General features: G+C 47.3%; 2 protein-coding genes across 7 annotated transcripts in view; one reads left to right on the forward strand and one right to left on the reverse strand.

Annotated features, from left to right (window-relative positions):
* The window catches only part of ggh (gamma-glutamyl hydrolase (conjugase, folylpolygammaglutamyl hydrolase)), a 3,425-nt gene extending 1,366 nt beyond the window's left edge, over nucleotides 1-2,059 (forward strand). The window contains exons 6-9 of the mRNA XM_086192171.1: nucleotides 427-533; nucleotides 628-718; nucleotides 809-943; nucleotides 1,027-2,059. Coding sequence (XP_086048297.1) covers nucleotides 427-533; nucleotides 628-718; nucleotides 809-943; nucleotides 1,027-1,145 — 452 coding nt within the window. The 3' untranslated portion in view covers nucleotides 1,146-2,059. The remainder of the gene's footprint in view (nucleotides 1-426; nucleotides 534-627; nucleotides 719-808; nucleotides 944-1,026) is intronic.
* Nucleotides 2,060-2,707: 648 nt separating this feature from the next.
* Nucleotides 2,708-20,124, reverse strand: part of dpp6a (dipeptidyl-peptidase 6a) — a 203,801-nt gene continuing 186,384 nt past the window's right edge. For all 6 annotated transcript variants that reach the window (XM_086192165.1, XM_086192166.1, XM_086192168.1 and 3 more), the window contains 18 exons: nucleotides 15,378-15,532; nucleotides 15,194-15,291; nucleotides 14,503-14,626; nucleotides 14,347-14,385; nucleotides 14,146-14,253; nucleotides 13,730-13,821; nucleotides 12,857-12,904; nucleotides 12,646-12,764; nucleotides 11,470-11,541; nucleotides 9,577-9,684; nucleotides 9,402-9,471; nucleotides 8,877-9,071; nucleotides 8,386-8,440; nucleotides 7,709-7,808; nucleotides 6,407-6,465; nucleotides 6,256-6,328; nucleotides 6,100-6,173; nucleotides 2,708-5,165 (listed from right to left, as the gene is read on the reverse strand). In XM_086192165.1, coding sequence (XP_086048291.1) covers nucleotides 5,016-5,165; nucleotides 6,100-6,173; nucleotides 6,256-6,328; nucleotides 6,407-6,465; nucleotides 7,709-7,808; nucleotides 8,386-8,440; nucleotides 8,877-9,071; nucleotides 9,402-9,471; nucleotides 9,577-9,684; nucleotides 11,470-11,541; nucleotides 12,646-12,764; nucleotides 12,857-12,904; nucleotides 13,730-13,821; nucleotides 14,146-14,253; nucleotides 14,347-14,385; nucleotides 14,503-14,626; nucleotides 15,194-15,291; nucleotides 15,378-15,532 — 1,739 coding nt within the window. In that variant the 3' untranslated portion in view covers nucleotides 2,708-5,015. The remainder of the gene's footprint in view (nucleotides 5,166-6,099; nucleotides 6,174-6,255; nucleotides 6,329-6,406; nucleotides 6,466-7,708; nucleotides 7,809-8,385; nucleotides 8,441-8,876; nucleotides 9,072-9,401; nucleotides 9,472-9,576; nucleotides 9,685-11,469; nucleotides 11,542-12,645; nucleotides 12,765-12,856; nucleotides 12,905-13,729; nucleotides 13,822-14,145; nucleotides 14,254-14,346; nucleotides 14,386-14,502; nucleotides 14,627-15,193; nucleotides 15,292-15,377; nucleotides 15,533-20,124) is intronic.

The following is a 20,124-nucleotide window of genomic DNA, read 5'->3' on the forward strand; positions in this document are numbered from 1 at the left end:
AATTGCGTCACGAAGTCAACAAAACACGCCGGCGTCGACCCTCCACAGTCAAGTATTTTTTGGCACAGACGTGAGAACGTCGGGTTGCTGCGTGAACAGATTCCTTGCATTTACTTGTCAAATAAGTAGCAAGCGTATGATGGCGTGCTAGCCAGACCAGCGCAGGAGGTTGGGGAGGTTCTACAAATGAGTTTATTTCTTAGCCGTCACTTAAAGGAGAACAATCACGTTCTGTATCGAGTTGAGCTCAAGTCAGAAATGCCTGAGTGTAACGTTGACGTTTGCGAGAAAACACGAGGAATGGCAAGCGTCCTCAAAGCCGTGGGAGTGTCCCGCCAACACTCGCCGTTGTGAGTCTGTAGCTGAGAATGCGCGTGAACGCATGTTGTTCTTGCAGCTTTTACTCTAAGTAGCTTCCATCCACAGAAGCCAAAGACAGCCGGCTGTTCAGAGGTTTCCCGGCGGAGCTCCTGGACGCGCTGGCGTCCGAGGCGCTGACGGAAAACTCTCACAAGTGGAGTTTGGCCGTGGAGGTACGTCATTCACGCCGCGTGGCAGCTAAAGCGCCGTTGACCGTTGCCTCTCAACGTTTGTGGTCACTGAACTTCTCCTTTTGGTTTATCTCAGACTTACACCACCAACGCAGAACTGAACCAGTTTTACAAAGTCCTCTCCACAAACACAGACGGGTACATCGAGTTTGTGTCGACGGCCGAGGGTATCAGCGACCGGCTCCACGTTTCCGCCCGCAGGTAAAGTAGAACCGAGCGTCTTAATGAACGCGTCCTCTGCTCTCGGCCCCCGGCAGCCCGTGATTACCCCATCTACGGGACGCAGTGGCATCCAGAGAAGAACGCATTTGAATGGAGGAAGGCCTACATTCCTCACTCTCCATCGGCTGTCCAAGTCACCTTCTACATGGCCGAGTTCTTTGTCAACGAAGGTATGGTGGCGGTTTCTTTCCCCCCCTCGTCATTCTGGGTAGCAGCCGATGGTCTGCAGTAAAGCTGCTTCGTCTCCCTGCAGCCAGGAAGAACGTTCACAGATTCGAGAGTGAGGAGGAGGAGAAGAGGGCTCTGATCTACAACTACAGCCCGGTGGCCACCACGCCCAGTAGCGGCTTTGAGCAGATCTACTACTTCTGATTGCTTTCCTCCCCAGCGGATGATTTGCTGCTGACTCGACTTGACTTTTGGCACATTCGATTCCGCGGTTCACCTGTTGAATCTGCGTCCAAACGAGGAGGAACCTGTAATTAGGTTGTAACGTGACTGAAGGGTTCAATAATGTGAAAAGGAATTCAGAAACTTTTTGGGAAAAATGATTTTCTTTCACCGTCCTCCCCAGAATCAGAGAGGAGGGCTAGTTAGCTTAACATAATGAATGGTAGTGGATGGGAAGTGTTAGCATACAACTGTTAAAAGACATAAAATACACTTCTTTTGCCGTCACTAATATGAATTTGGTCGTACTTAACATCTGTAATGAAATATTGAAGAGATATTGTAATTTTCAAGTCAGGCGTACAGGTGGGACGACTTTCCCAGGACAAATGAAGTGATTTCATTCAGCAACTCAAATAAATAATAGATAAACTAAAGAGCCACTGAATGAGCGACTGCTGCTATTAATCATGGCCGACTTTGTAAGAGAGGATGAGGACGACCACTTCCTGAAACCAACGACCTCAACCTGACCCGTTTGATGACTTTGGACAGAGGGATGCTATCACTTCCCATCGGCCGCCATTGATTGTGCTAAGCTAACTCGCTGGGTCTTCCCTGCAGGCTCTGGGGACGGTGGACAGGCGTGCGTCTTTCCCAAAGAGCCTGGTGTTCTTGACTGATGATGTGCGGGTGCTGTAGCTGGTATTCAGCTGATTAATTCATGTAATTGCAATGCAAATTGTGACATTCTGAGATTTTTGCCTTCTGCAGTTTGAAATCCGATGATTCCGTGTCAGGTTTACGTTCTGTCTGTTTCAGTTTATCCCGAGCTTTTTGGCCAAGCAAAAATAAAAACCCATGATCTGAAATGCATAACTGGTCAAGAGCCTGGACGTTTTGAATTCACAATTTTCAGCCGCAGAGCTAAACGACTGCAAACGTGGGTTTGACTGGATGAGTGGTTGAGGAAAGGCAGTGAGGAATTCCTTCAGCTCAGCTCCTGTGAAACGGCGTTCCTCAACAGTGCATCAAAGTGCAGGGAATCGGAAGCAGCCGTCCCCTCGGCTCCCGGTGCATCTTCACTCTTTCATTGTTTTGCTTGTTCCTGTGATTATTCCCCTCGAATCAACTCGTTCCAGTCACAGCAGGAAGCCGCTGATGGTGAAAAACCTCCACAAACCAACTTAACTCTTTACCTCCCAGCGCCAAACAACTCTGAAGTACCGACTCTGGGCCGCCGCTCGTCTTCTGCTCGCCCGACGCTCTTTGCGCAGTGAAATGTCGGTTCTCCGTTGTCGCCAGCTTCCTCTGCCCCTGTACGACCAAAGTTATAAAATCCACAAGAACAATAAAAACAGATAAGCCCCCCCCAAAAAAGGGAGGCTGATAAAATATTCACTTTCTTCTTCATCCACTTACCTTCATGCCACAACCTGCCATCACTCTCTTTCTAGGCTTTTAAGATAACAAAGTCCATCGTCCCGGAAAAGTTCTCAACTGCCGGCAAGAAAGTTTGATGGAGCCGTTGGCATTTATGAAGTCCACGCTCTTTTTAATTCAAGGACAGCAACAGGAGAACATAAATGAATAGTCGAATGTAACTTCCAAAATGCTTTATGCACAAATAACACTCATATAATATTGTCTCTTTTCTTCTTTAGAATAAAATGATCTTTGAATAACATTTACACATCAAGCTGACGAGACTGGGATCTCAATCACAATACTACTGGAAATGTAATTTATGCAATCCAGTAAGGAACATTCAAGATGTCAAAATTACCACGCGGGGCTGAATTAACATGGATAGTGACGCAAATAACCTGTTAACATGCAGTGGAACGTAACACAAATAGCCATTCGAATAGAAAAATAAATACATGGAAAATTACACTTCCTCAAGAATTCCTCATTTCTACGTCGTGTTTGTGTGACAGCGACTCCGTCCCCTCCTGTATATACAAATGCATAATTTCAAAGGAGAGACATGAACTCATAGGCTTCCTGTATGGAAGCCAACATCTGCCAGGGAAAAAAAAAAATCATTAAAAATTAGCCTTGACGATAATAATAACAATGACAATAAAAGTCTCACGGTGAGGGAAAAAAATATGAGATGGAAAGCAATAATTGTGATATGAGAACTCCAAATTATGAGGGGAAAGTTCAAACTATTCGATAAGGTCACATTACGAGGGAAGAGTTGAAAGTCAGACGCGCAACGAAATGAGCTAAAATTTGAGAGGTAAGGTCAAACACTGCGAGGCAGAAAAATGTATTCAACGTTCATAATTCTGACATTTTTAGGTCAAATTAAAAACTTACCGGGGGAATATTTTTTTTAATATATTATTATGGCTTTAAAAAAAAAACAAAACCTCTTCCTGCCAGAAGTGGGCTTCCACTTACGTTGCCCTCATTCTCATACCGTACATTTATTGTTTTACGCAAAGAGTAAATAGCACAGCCTTTACATTAACACGTGCTGCTCTTATTACTCTGAATATGAATTTTGATGAACTTTCAGGAATGTCTTTTAAACAATAATGCATGCAGATTCTGTACATTTTAGCTTCATGATTGAAATATGCTCTCCTGCCTACAGACCCCACCGCAACCACGACCACAGCAGTTACATTTCCTCCATCAAGTTTTGGTACAATTTCAGAGTGATGTTCTCTGAAATTGGAGTCAGCTTAGCATTGTGTAACGCTAACAGACTTTCTTTCTTAGCTTAGTGTGCACACTTATCCGCTTTCTTGCTAAGCGTTAGCTCCGCCTAGCATAAAGAATACTCCGCACAAATGCAGGAAAAATACACCCAGGAACACCTTGAGAAACTCCCGGTACATCAATGTACTACTTCATTTTGTCCAACTCACATTACTTGGTGAGCTTTAGCAGTGCTGCTGCCTGCTAAGCTAGGCTTCCACTTCCTGTCTTTATGCTAAGCCAATTAGCTAACGGCAGCTTCCCGTCAAACCGAGTTGGATAGTATATAAATGCAGTCCCGTAGCCGGTTTTTCTGACAAAGTAAGGCAGTAAGGTGACTAATACATGTTTTTCTTCTTCTTGAGGAAATTTAATGAAACTAAAACATCCTGTCCCAACAGAAATATCTCTTTAAAACATTTGGCCGGATGGAGAACTCTGTCAGCATCACTGAAGAACATAAAACAAGTCTACAAGATGGGCGCAACATCAGGGGAACCATGAATACCAAAAGAACACGTATCAGTAGTGAATGCTCGTGTGCTATTTTACATAATGTATGAACGACCGACACAACCACAGTCCAACATGAAAAGTTCTTCACAACTTGAAAAATAGCAACATTTCCTGTATCCCAACGACTCCAGACACCCTTTACAAACACTGCTGACCAGTGGTTGTCATCAGGCATCTGATTTTTATTAATTTACAAGCCCGCGCGCGCTTTAAGGTCCCTTACAGCTTTGGAGGTCTGTGAGAGAGCTGATGCTTTGTCTCCACTGCTGCTGGTCCATCGTGCTGCTCCCAGTTAAATCAACCAGTATAATCCACAATCTCACCTCAGCCTCATCAGTCTTTGCTGGCTCTCCGGAGGGGCCTTAGGGATTCAGGGCAGAAGATGGGGAATGAGGATGAGGAGGTGGAGCGAGGAAGTATTCCGCGGATGCTGGAAAGGCAGTCTGAGGTCCAGCACGCGGACACAGGCGGAGTCTAGTGAGCCGAACCGAAACAAATGGAACAGGTGATGGTTGCATATTGTGGACAGCTGGACACCAGTGTTGTGCTTGGACACGTCGACAGAGTGGCGGGCGGGCGGTTGGTTTGGGGGGGTGGGGGGTTGGGACCTGTCAGAGGGAACTACCCCTCGTCTTCGTTCTCCTCCTCCAGCGTCTCCTCAAACACTCTTTCCGGTAGCCTGAAGCACTCCTCGAAGAAGTTGACCAGAGACTGGCTGAGGTGCTGCTTCGTAGCTTCACTGTGAATGAAGTGGCCCTCGTCTGGGTAGATCTGACACACACACACACACACACACACACACACACACACACACACACACACACACACACACACACACACAAAGTCTGAGATGCAGCTTTCAACAAAGAGCTTCCCCACCACACACACACACCTCCTTGGAGGCGCCTTTTCACGATGTCGGCTTCCTGTGCGCGTTGATCTGACCAGCAGCTGAACTGCCAGCGTTCTCTTTAACGGGAAGGAAACGCTCAGGTAGGTAAAGGATTGATTCCAAAATCGAATCTATGACCGCCGACTAAGTGCAGGGGTGCCCAAACCTTCTTCCTCAGCGGGTAAAACTAAATTGGGGTGTTTGTTCTCGGGTCACGTGCATCAAACAAAGGTTCAAAGGTCCATCTGCAGGCTAAATGTGGCCCTCAGGCCTCACTTTGGGAACCCCTATCCAGAGTAACCCAGTTTAACAGATAAAATAAAAGAGGGAGTAAAGTAACCAAAAAAAACAAACAAAAAACCCACCAAAAAAAGAGTACAGATGGGACCACTTCAGGTACTTCCTCTCAGAAAAGTACTGCAAGAGCTACTCTGTTTGCTCTGATGTGTTGGTTTTGTGCAACAAGTGCTGAAGTAATTTGTTATATTTCCAATGATGAAAATGTTCTAATTACTTCATGTTAGCAGTGCAGGAGGCTGCACCCCCCCCCCCCCCCCGGGGTCACTTTATAGGTCACTGATAAACTACAGTGAGCACTCAGCTGCACGCCGCTCCAGCGTCTTAATTGGATTAGCGCGAGTGTTAATGGAGGAAGGGCTCCTAATCTCATCATGCGGCGCGGTGGCATTGTGAGGTCTAATCCCGCTCCTGCTGCGGCTTCCCGCTGGGATCAGCGAGCCCCCGAAGTTCTGAGAGGAGCTGAGCCATGACGGGAGGGACGAGGAGACAGATGGAATGAGCGGAGGCACGAACCTGTAAGGTGTAGTTGGCCCGTTCCTTGATGAGCTGAGCGATGAATTTGGCTGTGTGCTGGAAGTGGACTTTCTCTGAGGAAACACCAGCAAATCCACACGTCACTTTCACTCTTTCCTCTACTGCAGCGTTTTAATCCAGAAGAGACTTTCCTACCGTCAGCTGTTGGATGGATAATCAGAAACTTCTTGTCCATGAACGGAGACGCTCTGTGGGCTAAGTTTGCCATCTGAGGAGAAGTAGAATTGCTGGTCAAATGTCATGACTGCAATCTGACACATAAGAAAAGCAATGGAGGGATACGTACTGTGTATGCCCCTGAATCCGGTTTGGGCATCCCGAGGTAGCGCTCCGAGAACGCCGAGGCTGCAGAGGAGAGAAGCTTTCAATTAACGCCGCCCTTGACGTACATGAAAGCCAAACTCTGCGTGAGCGCGAAGGAGGAGTCGTTTGTCTCGTGTCAGTCAGGAAGGAGAAGTCTTCGTATTTTGCATCGTGACATTCCTCCTCCGCGTTTAAAGACGCAGACTGAGGGTGTAAAGGACCTTTAATCTCACCGCGAGATTTAATCAGATTAGTAATGAAGAGAGCAAAGATCAAAAGGAACGGGAGGAACGATTCAGGCACACCGGGAGAGACTTTGCTGTTCTGTTCCTTTTTGAGGCCATGAGTTGTAACTCATTCCCTCACTTTACTGAGTTAAGAACTCGTTCATGGAACAACGCCATTGTCTCAGTTACTCTCTACAGCCACTACTTTCTGTTCTTTAGCTGAAAAACACGTTAACAGCTCACCATAATGTATAATACATGTAATACATAATATGATAAAACCATGTTGGAGGCTCAAGGTTCTTCAGATGTTTGTAAAAGAATCCTAAGGCTACGACGAGTTTCATTCTACTCAAATTAACTCAGACAACCAGCCTGTTAACTGACACTTGGCAGCAAATCGTGGATCGCTCCGAGAGGAAAAGCAGACTTTTCTTCTCCGTACTGAATGGCGTTACATCATCCACATCATTTACTCTAAAAGCTGTCGCTGAATTGTCTCCATTTGCAATTCCAAACTTATCCGATGTCACGACACGTCTCTCACCCCTGCTGGCAAAGTGAGAGGGAAAAAAATAAACTAAATCAGTCACATCGAGACGTGCGGCTCCTCCTTAATTTGCAGTTTCCTGACTCGGTGCACCTCCAGCTTCAGGAGCGTCATCTCTCTCTCTCTCTCTCTCTCTCTCTCTCTCTCTCCCTCTGTCACACACAATTCTACATTTCACACATTTCCTCCCTCTGGTAGCTGAGGGGAAGCTGGTGTAGTTAATGGTCTGCCGCTGCTGCAGCATAATTGGCTTCCGTGTGTATTTGCAGAATCACACTGATAAGGTGAACAAGCTCATCTCTCTCTCTCTCTCTCGCTCTCTCTCTCACACACACACACACACACACACACACACACACACACACACACACACACACACACACAGAACACGGTCAGTGAAATAACTATGAGCTATGGAGGTAAAAACTCCTTTTGCGTTTTATTAGCGGGTGAAATCTCTGGATTCTGAATGCTGGAATGCCATCCTTGTCTGATGAGTGCAGCTCACCGTACAACTCAAAGTCAGTGATGGGGGAGAGGACGGCACCACATCTAATAGGAGACAGCTCCCCTCTGAGCAACAAGCTGGTGATGTAGCCTCCGTACACCTGAGACACAACACAAGCATTCAAATAATCACAGCCTGCTAGCTTTAGCCTTTAGCTCCAGGAAAAATTGTAGTCCAACCTCGACGTTAAAAGGAACACTTTCTGGAAAATACGCTGATTTTCCATCCTCTCCAGAGCCAGACAGGAAGATCTGTTCCCTTCTCTCCTCTGTGCTGCATTAGGGAGCTAGTTAGCCTGGCGCAATGAATGGCAGCGGATGGGAAGTGTTAGCATGCCACTGACATTTGCGCGCTTCCAAAATCTGCAGCTTCTGGTTATGATGGATGAGGCTGAGAATCTTGGAAGTTCACACGTAATCCTCCACAGGAAAGCAGATGATCGTTACTTCATAGCAGGAAACGACCTTCCAGGAGAAAAGTTGGGTTTCTAACATTTGAACGAGCTACGCTAACACTTTCCATCCACCACCATTCATTATGCTAAGCGAACTGATACGCTGCCCGAATGCTTGAGAAGGGTATCTATCTTCTTGTCTGACTCTGGGGAAGATGGATCGTAACCATGGTTACCAAACAGTTGCCATGTGGATTCTTTGAGGGACTGAGACGACTCGTACCTTTCCGAAGGCTCCAACTCTGGTTTTGTCAATGTAGGGCTCTTTCAGAATATCGCTGCGAATGATAAACATCTGATTAGAGAGTTTATTCACTGTAAACATCAACTGGAGCGTTTTAGTCTCGTTAACAGGAATCCCGTAACCCCAGCAAGACGATAACAAGGACAGAAACACCCAGCAGATGTGATTTTAATGCTGCATCTTTGCAGTAATTAAAGGAGGACCCGTGGTATCAACCTCCGCTGACTCCATGAACCCCCCAGCGTTCGCTATGGCAAAGTAAATATTTTATGAAAATACTAATGAATGTTTTCAAGACACATTTTGGTGCGTTGAATAGATTTTCAAATTTAAAAAAAAGGCTTCTTTGCTCAGAATTGATGTTTTTTTTTAAATGAAGCCCCAGTAAACACGGATGCTGCTCCGCCTGGCCTGTGCACACACGGACGATTTCTTTTCAGCCCGTTTTCTGTTTCTTCATCTCCACATACTTGATGGCTTCCCTCTGATCCTGCTCCTCGAACACGCCCAGCTTCTTCTGGATGCGGTGCAGCAGGTTGGTGCCCTGGAAGCCGCTGCCGCGTCCGTCGCAACGCACCACGATGACGCCGAAGCTGCTCACCAGCACGGTGGCCCAGTCCATTTGAAACTGCTCTGACACCATCTGGCCACCAGGGGTCCCGTCGCTGCACACAGACAACCACAGCACCGCAGTTGGGACTTTGAAAATCCGGAACACCGAGGACAGTTTAATAACCCTAAATTTGTTAATTTCAGGGGATTTTTTGTTGTTGTTGGTTTCTCAGATGTGCAACGAATGCTAACGAAAGCAAAGGACGGAGCGAAGAGTTTCCTCACTCACAAAGTAATTGGGATTCAGCGCGAGCAGAGGACAAAGCCCTGTCTCTGTATTAGATTAATGGACCTGATTAAAGCTCTGTCCTAATAGAACTCAGAGAAAAAGGTGCACAGACGTCTGACAGACTCTGAGTGTGAAGACGTGGGTTGGTACCTACATGAGGAGGAGCAGCGGGTAGTGGGACGAGTCCATGAAGCTCGCAGGTTTGAGGATCTGAATGGGCAACGCTGTGCAGCAAATACAAAAAAGTCTTTATTCAGACAGACTCCAACGTGGGCCCTGAAGATGAAGTCACACATCACCACATGTTCTAAGGGTTTTTTCACACGTACTGTAGTCCTCCATCTTGATCTCCTTGTACTCCACAGTGGGCATCTGCATGTAGTCCAGCGTCAGCCTCAGGTTTGCATTGGTCTCCAGTTTATAAACCTCTGCAATACCTGCAGACAGCAAAAAACCCCAAACAAATAATCACCATTTAGCTTGTCTGCACGCACCTGTGAGAGTTGAATCCTGATGATTCTTATTGTGACGAAAAATTCTGCTTTTGCATTAAATTTCACCTTGAAAATCATTAATTTGAGAAGTGAAATTAACCCTGGACTTTAGTGGATGGGCTAAAACCCAATCTGTCTCCTGTTTAGTGAGGTGCGTGGAGCCGGCCAGAAGCCTTCAGATCCTCTCATCCTTCCAAACGTCCAACAAATGCAAAACAGAAAGGAAAGACTGCAGCTGAGACTGTGACCTGAATCTCTAGAGGTCGACCAGCTACACCGACTCCACTGCTGCAGCTTGGGTGAGCAGCGCTAACACTTAGTTGCTATGACAGCAGGAGATCCAGAAAACATTGTGTATTGGGACCGGTTTGTGTAGACGGCTAAAAGGCAGCATCCAGGAGGGGAACAATCGGACAGCTGCCAGGACTTCACGAGCTGACAAACCAAGATAAAACCTGCCAGGTTTCCAGGGGAAAACCTCAGTTAAACCCTGTGAAAGGGAAGAGAGTTGGCCGGGATTAATGACGGAGACACACGCACACGCACGCACACGCACGCACGCACACACACAGGTGTTTCTGTAGACTATTCCCTGACATCAGCTCGTGTGTTTTCGTCTGTAAAACCTACATTATGTTCCATTAAAAAAACAAACAAACAAACAGCTACATTACTAACGATGACGTGTGAGAGGTCAGTCATGGGCGTGTCCAGGGTGACACGGACTAACCCTGATAAACGATTGGCCGCTCCTTTTACAAACAAGCAGTTTGTTTCCTAAATCCACGAGCTGCAGTTTTGCCTGTCTGGCCGGTTCTCTACTCTGTGCTGGCCCCGGTACCTTATTCACACGCATTTTGGTGTAAATTCGCGTATCGGCCTTATCATTGAGGTTTGGTTTGCTGGCGCCATCTGGAGGTCCAGGACCGCCCCAAATATGAGACTCCACAGCACTTCATTCAGCAGCATTTAAAAAAACAACAACCAAAAACTGTGTCACAGGAAGGAGTCCTAAAACCTCAGAATAAATTCGCCGTCTAAAATAAAGCCTGTGGTTACTCTCACATCGTGTGAACCCATGAAACACATCAGGAGACACCGCCCTCGTTCACCTGGAGCGTTGATGTGGTCGCTAGCAAGATCTGGGGGTTAAAGGTCATCGTACTGAGAGCACGAGAGGCGTGAAGCTAGCTGCTGCAGTTCACAGTGCAGGATGTTCATGGCCAAAAGTCAGCCTTTTAGCTTGTAGCATTAGCTCATTCTCGGCAATCATCCAAACTCCAATGCAGAAATCTAACCATCTCTTTGTCAAGGTAACTCACAGAGATGCTAACTAATGATTGGGCCTAGAAAAACACTGCATCCCAGATTCATGCTGCCTAGAAGACTGCTCAACCCCCAACAACCTGCTCTAATTGCTACGTTTGCAGGTGTATCAATGTAGCCGAGGTCGCGCCGGTAAAAGCATGTTGGCGAACCCGCAGCAGTGATTAAATTACACTATGCTGATATTGCTGGTGATAATTTCATGACCACGTCCTCTGACAGGAGTAATGTGATTACTGCAGTCATGCTGGACTTGGCTTGGAGACAGCAGTGAGTCAGAGGGGTGCGCAAACACGTGCGTCCTGTTTTGACAAGGTCATCCTCGGCGTAATTATGATGCTCACGTGTACGAGGTCGCTTGTAATGTCCTTTAATTGAATTGAAAGTATCAGAGGTACTCACTCTCTCTGTCTTTGGTCTCGCTCTCTCCGTCTCTCTGTGTCTTGTAAATGGACACGAACGGGACGTCTGGACCTGAGAAGAAGATCAGACGGTTGGATGACATCGGCAGAACCCCGCGTGAGGCGTACTGGGATGTTCACCCAGGTCACGTGACACACAGGTGCACAGCTGAATAAAGTCTGCGTGCGTCATCAAATGCAGATTAATGTCCAAGTGCTCGGCAGCCAAGACAGAAGAGGCCTCCGACAGCTCGGGTCTGACGGCTCTTCCTACAGCTCATCGGATTCGTCAGAGTATTGAATATCTTTTCAATACCTGGGCCTCAAACAGAGGCAAAGTCCCTCCAGCAGCAGGAGGAGGTGGCGCCCAACACTGGAAGCCTGTCCTCGACTTTTTCTGGGAATAATACAGCATAACGTGTGTGTGCTTTTTGAATCAAATGTAGACGACCATCGATGTTCACCTCTGTCCCTGAGAGCCGCAGGAGCTTGAAAGTCACTTCCTGCTTGATCTGACACAACAGTGATGAAATATCAAGGATCTCAGACTTCAAGTCAGGTCGAAACTCCACAAACATTCATCCTTTCGCACGTGATGTTCTCCTGGTATTGAGTGCTCAGTGCTGTAGCTGCATCTACCAACGCCTACAATCCGTGTATCATTCGTTTTCCAAAATAAAACAAACTAAAAAATCGAAATAATGACTTGTTTTCTCAGTATTCGTTCCCAAAATCAAAATATATATAAAAAAAAAAAGGCTTGGGCGTTTCTTCCCATTCAGATATTTTCTTTTGCCTGCAAGTTTCATCACAGATTGTCTAGGATCACCAGCCACGGACGGAAGCTGCCTGATCGGGAATAATATGACTCACTTCTGTAGGAAGGTGGAGACCGTTGACGCTACATACAAAGACACGTAGATGCAGAGGTAGGACATGAAAAATATCCTTCGCTCAATTAAAAACCACCTGGGGTTCATTCTGAAATCAGTACCATCACCTGAAGTAGGAAAACTGCTCAGCCGGACACTCTGTGACCCGTTTATGTCACAGCTCTAAAAATGGGTTGGGACGGCTAAGGTGACACGGCCCCAACCCCCATAAACATTCGCCCACCTTGAACCTACGGGGGGGGTGTCAGTGTACCCCAGGAGCCGAGTCACTTCCTGCTCCTCACCTTGGCAGCTGAGAAGAAAGTAGCTCATGTTGTGGCTGAAAGAGCCGCTGATGTAGCCGCAGCCGTCGGACAGGGCGCACGACAGGCAGCGGCGGTTGAATGAACCAAAGGTGTCAGCGCTGCGGAGACAGAACCGGTACTCATCACCCAACGGCCCAACTGCTTCATTCCCAGATGACGGACAGGTGGAACAGGTGTGAGCAGGTGTTACCTGTATAGATGTCTTCGCTTCAAGTTGTCTTCAGTACTTAAGAAGTATCTAGGAGTAAAAAGAGGGGGGGGGGGTCCTCAATAACATAGAGTGTACTACACTGAAGGAGTCACACTACTACTTTGTTCAATTGTAATTGTGAGTTTAGCGGAGTTTATGGGAGCAAACGGGGACATCCAACACTGACCCAACTACTCCAAAGAATGAATGTCTCATAAATGAGTGATGGGGGGGGGGGGGGGGGATACTTTTAGAACAGAAGTAGGTCCCCCCCCCCCCAGGAAGAGGAGGGCTCTTTTTTTTGGGATGTTTTTGAAGTCAATGCCGAGTACAAAGAGTTTCTTGTGTCTTTGTACGTGTGAATGCGAGTGTGCAGATGTGAGATTATGTCAGATGGATCAGAGTTGCTTTCTAGACAAGAGTGTGGGTGTGAAATGATGAATCCCTCCACCCATGGGTGCAGCAGCGATGCAGGGATCTTTTTTTTTTTTTGGTTTGAGCTGTTGAGGAGACGACAAAGCTGAAGAAAGCAAACAATATGTAGACTTCATTTCTGTAATTAGAGAAGATCCACGTGGTTCTGAGCGATGTACCTATGAGTCCAGTTTCAGCACCAGGGACAGAGACATCCAGACTCCCTCTCCGTCTCTCTCCGTGGTGCTGAAACACTCAACTCCTCTCTCCCACTAACAATTCCCAGTAAATCCCCAGGAATCCTTTAACCCCTCCCAGTAAACAGCCTTCCCAGCCTTTCCCCCGTGAGGTCACGAGGTCTTGAGGTGCTCATCTACAAACGTTTGCTTAAAATCAAACAACCTGAAGCCACATGAGCAGGACAAGCGTGGTCGTGAGGGGTGCGGCGGCGGCGCTCACATCAGCTGACTGTCCTCGTTGTAGGCCAGAACCTGGGTGACGTCCCAGTCTCCAGACGTGATGGACTGCAGCGTGTCTGTGCTGGTGTTGGGCTTCAGAGGACAGAGACACACAAAGTACGTACATTTATATACACACAAGAACAGCATCTTGCCTTGCGTGTCTGTATAAATCTGGTTTTTGGTCATTTTGCCCCGCCAAATGTTAGCATGTTAGCTTCGTTCTACACACCTTGGGTTCTCTCTTCAAATGAGATGAGAATTCTATCAGATTTTTGCTTTATTTTGGAATAAAACTTGCTGCATTATAACGTTCTATCTTTCAGTATGATTTTTTTTCTCCTGGTCCAACCTCCTCTAGCAGCTCAAGTATGAGGTGTCATCCGTGATGTTCCGTACACAGAAGCAGTGTCGTACCTGGGAGATGGACATGGAAATGTGGAAGAACTTGCCCCCGCCCCCTTGAGGGATGGCTCGAGTAAAGAACAGCTTCAGTCCGTCTTTGGAGAACAACGGCTTCTCATTCTAGAGACGACGAGCGAAAGATAACATCAGAGTTACAGACCTGGATAAACACCCCCATGATTGACGACACCGGACGCGCGTCACCACGCTCACCTGCCTGTGAAGCCACCCCTCGCTCTCATCCTCGTGTTTCTGGAAAGAACAATTCACAAGTTTCTATTTGCGCCTGAAAGCACTAAACGCACACACACACACACACGCGCACACACGCACACACACACACACGCGCGCACACACGCACACACCGACCTTTGTGCAGACCCCCGTCGTGGCTTCACACAGTGTGAGTATCGAGATGTTCTGGGCTCGGTTCAACCAGTTGATGGCCAGTTTGGTGGTGGTGGCCCACTTCACCATGGTAACATAGTACTCCCTGACAAACGCCCCCCACACACACACACACACACACACACACACACACACACATCGTCGTACTCGTTACACGTGAGCGGCAAGAGTGGCAACGTGACAACCAACGAGGTGGAAGTATTAAAATAAGCGCCAAAATATTTCCATTTTTAAATGAAGCTGGTTTGAAGTGAGAGGAACGATGCAGAGGGACTGAGATGTTGAGGTATTACTCTGTAATACTACCCAAGAGGTATTTACTCAGTAATACTACCCAGGAGGTGAAGAAATGTCAGTACTAATACAAACGGCACATTCTAGGGACATGAATCTTTACAGAAATGTCTATTTTTAAGTTAAGACTTGGGAAAATCTGACTGACAGAACCTGTTGAGGATATGCAGACTTGCAGGTACCAACTCTAAAAAAGCTGCATTTAATCACAAAAATGTGCATTTTGAATGAATATATAAAGTAAAGAAGAATCAACAGTAAAACATGAATCTCAATGGATGCACACAGGAACGCCATACACGTCTGCTTGCGATAGAAAAGCCGGGTGTGTGGAGAAGGAGCAGACAGGTGGTCTCACCCGATCCTGGGATCATCAGGTCTCCTCATCTCGATGGTGTGAAGAGGACCGTTAAGGTTCACCACGTACAGAGAGATGACCGGGTTCTCCTCGCCGGCCTGAACGGGACGGGGGAACAGAAACATCTGTTTAGTGAGCTCCAAGTGGGACCCTTGTACTCAGCGGTCCAGGGGCAGTCATCCACCTTGGGGTAGTGGTACTCCTTCCCTACTGGATAGGGCATCCCTGTGAACATGGGCAGCTCCATCCTTGGCACCAGGCTGTCGTTGATGGTAGCATATGCTAGCCTAGCGCCATCTGGAGACCACCAGTGGGCGATGTGGGACTGGAAGATCTCCTCTGAAATCATCGGGAAGCACAAAAAAGAAGCCTGTCAATCATACAGACAGTGCGTGAGAACAGCAGGTAGAGTCAACAGAGGAATTACAGGGCAGCAGAACGTCTGCAGGTTTCAGAGGAAAGTCTCCCCGCGAGCAGAGCCCAGGCCCCAGTCGCTTCCTCACCTCCACAAAAACATCCGAGGGTGCATTTGTTAAAACGCCCAGCAAACCGGCACAAAGTAAAAGAGTTCCCCTTTGTGCTCTGTCAGCGATACACTCTTAACTGACCTGTTTGCTTTATTTGGACCCCCCACCCCCTCTTCACACAACACTAAATGTGAGGTCATAAATCACAACCGCTTTTAATCTTATCGACCTAACTAGAGCCGGGCAGCGTTTCCTAGAAATGTGCCAAACAGCAATTTCTCAGCAGGTACAAACAACAGCGTGCACTCGGAAAACAAACTGTTGTTTTTTTGGGGGGTTTCTCCTGAGTGTGTGTGTGTGTGTGTGAGTGTGTGTGTGTGTGTGTGTGAGTGTGTGCGTGCGTATTTCCATTTTCAACTGGAACACCGACACTCATTTCAGACCCGCGACCCACAGCGTTCCCTTGAGATCATCTGTGCAGGTGTGTGTGTGTAAAATATCGAGCAAATCTAGTTCCTTCATTCCTTCTGCTACACACGCACACACACACACACGCACACACACGCATGGTTATTAAGAAATCCTGCAAACAAAAAGCTCACTGAGGGACCCGTGTGACAACATCAGCACGGCCGGGCCGCTCCCAAATTCATTCGGCGCCTGTGACTTCTGGTGCCACCAGCTACACTTACATCAACTTTTTGCATTTAATGATGTTTATCTGTGAGACGGCTCTGGGGAATTCACAGACATCACCCCCCAATTAGCATTTTCATTAAGTGCGCACGCTTGGTGGAATTACTTGATATGCAGCATCATTTGACAAACACCCTCAGGACACACGCGTTTGTTTTCTGATGCAGTGCTGCGAGATCTGGTAGAGGACCATTTATCTTACAGTAGCGCTCGGCTCCTGGAGAACGTTGATCTAATTAAAATGCCAGATGTCTCACGCCCGTCGCATGAGATAATAATACTAATAATAACAGCAATAATAATACGAATAATGATTGGTTTTTCAGCGCTGTGTGTGTGTGTGTGTTTTTATTGTACAAAAAAAAAACTACGAAGCCAAACCTGGTGGGGGAGTGGAGCCTGAGCCCAGATGGAACCAAGGAAGTTTTGGGGGGAACAAAATCTGTTAAAAAGTGCAAAAAAAACTGAGTCTGGCTGAGGTGGAGGTCTGCGCTCATGTGAGTGCATCTACTTATTTGTATTTTGCTGCCTGTTGTGTCACCTGCAGGCTGCTGCCGGCGGCGGTGGGGAATGATTGGCTCTTACTGTGTTGATGATGAACCACACAGCACCGCGCTGCATTCCCTAATGAATAAAATAGGAATGTAGAACGTTTCCTTCGCCACGTCCCCGCGGGTGGTTTGAGACGCTGCCCCGCTGAGATGCTCAGTCCCTTTAGAGGAGGTTGATTCTGGGATTGTGAGAATCGGATCACAACACGCCGAGGGGGGCACACAGGTGAGTGAAAGCAACCCCCGTTTATGAACTACAATTCTTTATCTTTCAACGCTAAATAACCATGTCTCTCTTCTCGCCACTCGGTCGCCGTGACGGCCAAGGTGAGCCGTCACAGGCTCGTCTCGGCGCCCCCTGTTCTCGACACCGCTGTGCAGAATACATTATTCACTGACTGGAGAGCATCATTAATGCATGACGCTCGGCGACTCAAGGAGCTAATGGGACATAAGAATGTGAAGTATTCAGGCTGACTGGAGCAATGAGAGGAGGACAAGATAATCAAACCCCCTGGCGACATTTTCTCAACTTGAAATGTTCATATCAAGACATCTTAGTCATCTGCTTCATCCGTGCTGCAGCAACTGATCAAGACCTTTCCTCCTCCTGTTAAACTGACAACGTCTCCTACAGAGGGCAGCAGAGTCACATGTTAGAAACATGAAACGGCAGCAAGGACGGCAGCTTTCCTTTGAGGACTTTGCCGTCTGACCGTTCGCCCTCATTCATCCACCGCACGCAACTCACACTGAATCCTGCAGTTATTTTAAGCACACTTGGATTGAGGGAGGAAAAAACAACAACCAAATCCTGGCAAAAGCGATGACCAGCAACAACTTGATGGAGTTGTTTTACCATCATTTAAGATGAAAAAACACCCAAAGCTACCTGGGACACTCGCTCGCTGCCTCGCTGAGGTTTGATAGATGATTCTAGTTTTTGATGTCCAACGCTGTGCTGGTGAACTGGGGGTGACTGTAAAAACAGCACAGCGCAGTTCAAGTGATAACTGAGCGAGAACAAAGAGCGAAGCGCGACGTTGCTCAGCATCTCACCGCGGTTTCTCCACAATTAGGAGAGAAAAGTCATGGACGACAGAGGAAGAAAGGTGTGAATGGATGAAAGTGCTTTGGCAGGTTTATGCAAAGCACACAGACGGCGAGTATAAAGCAGGTGTGCAGTGTACAGTGTGTTTACAAATCTTACTTAAAGTGGCAGATTTATTCCTCACTGTTTTGGTCTCCAGTGGTTACAGTTTTGCTTTGTCTTGACCAAAAAAAAAAGTCTAAAGTTTGTTTTTCAAGGCGACCGAAGAGCGCGTTTCCTGTACCCCTGAAACTTTGGGTTGAAAAGTCGGAGGAAACACAACGAGGATGCGAAAGTTCTTTAAAAGTTCAACGGGACTTTGCATGTTTCATGCCCATTTCAGCTTGTAATTTAAGGAAAACCAACATCGTTACGTCTTTTTACATAATCGACAGTGGTTCCTCGTGTCCTGCACCGAATACAGAGCGATAAACAGAGCGACGGAAGAAAGCCTCTCGACACAAACACTCATCTACAAATATCTGTGAGGCAAAACTGACTCCAATCAAACGGCAGGTTGTTATCTTGGCGCGGCAGAGCTTCATAAACAGCTGTTTCCTTGGGCTGCGTCACACTGCAGGATGTGTCAGTATCAGAACACACAGACAGCCGACAAATGACAAAACACTCCAGACTCCCCCGAGGCGTTAGCGACTGTTACACACAGCTGACTGGACTCTTGGCTGCGTCTCCACTTTCTAAATGCTCATTTTAATTTTCAGTCTTTTTCCTCATCTCTTTATTTCTCCTCTAGCTCATTCATTACACACACACACACACACACACACACACACACACACACACAAACACACACACACACACACACACACACACACACATTCATGGATTAAAGCAGCAACGGCAGCCACAGGATATTCAAGCCTGGGAGATTATTTGCTGACCTTTTACCCCAATGGCATCAAATCTGCCGTGCAGCGACAGGCAGAGCTTAAGGCCTCATTTCTCCTCAGTGGCAGTCTGAGCCTCAGCTTGACCTTGGACCGAGCCGAGCCGAGTCATTAGCATGTAAAATCTTCATCCTCGCAGTCTCACCGATGAATGTAAACATTACACAACCTGGCGCAGCTTCTAAGCTCCCCTGCAGATGCTAACATCACCACTGGGCCAATCTTTTTACAGGCCTCTTTTCAAAGGGGATTTATCTGAAGGGAATAACAGGAAATTTATGTAAATGGTTACTGGACTGAGTTTGCACAGCGCTTTTCTACTTAAACGGTACTCAAAGTGCTTTAAAATATTGCCTCTCTTTCATACGCGGACTCGTGCGACCTCGGGGATCGAGTCCTGGTCAAGGACACTTGGATGCAGAGTGGAGGACGCAGGGACCAAACCACCAACCCAGAGATTAACAGATGACCTGGTCTACCTCGGATTAGCAAATACAATGAAATAATTCCAGCTAAAACATGGTCATCAGGTGATTGGACGGCCATGTGAACGTTCCAACCGCGGCCATTAGCAGTCTGATATAACAGCATCGACTCTTCTGCAAAGGATTTCTCAATGCTTTTGGAACCCGGCTGATCTGAGAGATTTGCTCCTTTCGCAGGCACAGAAGTACTGGGCCTCTGATGTTGGACGGTAAATTCTGGATTATAGTGTGTGATGCAATTCATCCGAAAGGTGTCCGACGGGATCAAGGTTGGGGGGGGGGGGGGGGGGTGTTCTATGATAGCCAGGCTCTTTGAAGGGAGCCAGACCTCGAGGAGCCCTTCATTCCTATCCATCATTTCATGGATTTTTACACAACGGGGGTTTATCTTTGAATTACTTCCCAAAAACTGATTGGATCAGAGTGAACCGAGTTGGGCCAGATTTCGGCCTGCACTCAAAGTTTCACCAGATTGTGGCTTGATTTGTATTCGACTGGCACGAGGAGCCTGAGTAATTAGCCTTGTAAACAGAGGGGCCGCCAGAACTGAACCACACAGGTGGACCCCTGCTACGCCTGGGAAGGCAAGGCAAGGCAATTTTATTTGTATAGCCCGTTTTCACAAACAGTTCGTTTGAAGAAGAGCACCGAGGATGCGGCGCTGACGTCTACAAGGAGGCAGACGGGAGCGGCCTCCCACCGCTCACCCCAGAGGAGCCTGAAAAAGACTCAGG

Source organism: Aulostomus chinensis, chromosome 21, assembly GCF_037954235.1.
Source record: "Aulostomus chinensis isolate RoL2024-O1b breed Wild chromosome 21, RoL_Achi_v1.0, whole genome shotgun sequence".
NCBI classification, from domain to species: domain Eukaryota; kingdom Metazoa; phylum Chordata; class Actinopteri; order Syngnathiformes; family Aulostomidae; genus Aulostomus; species Aulostomus chinensis.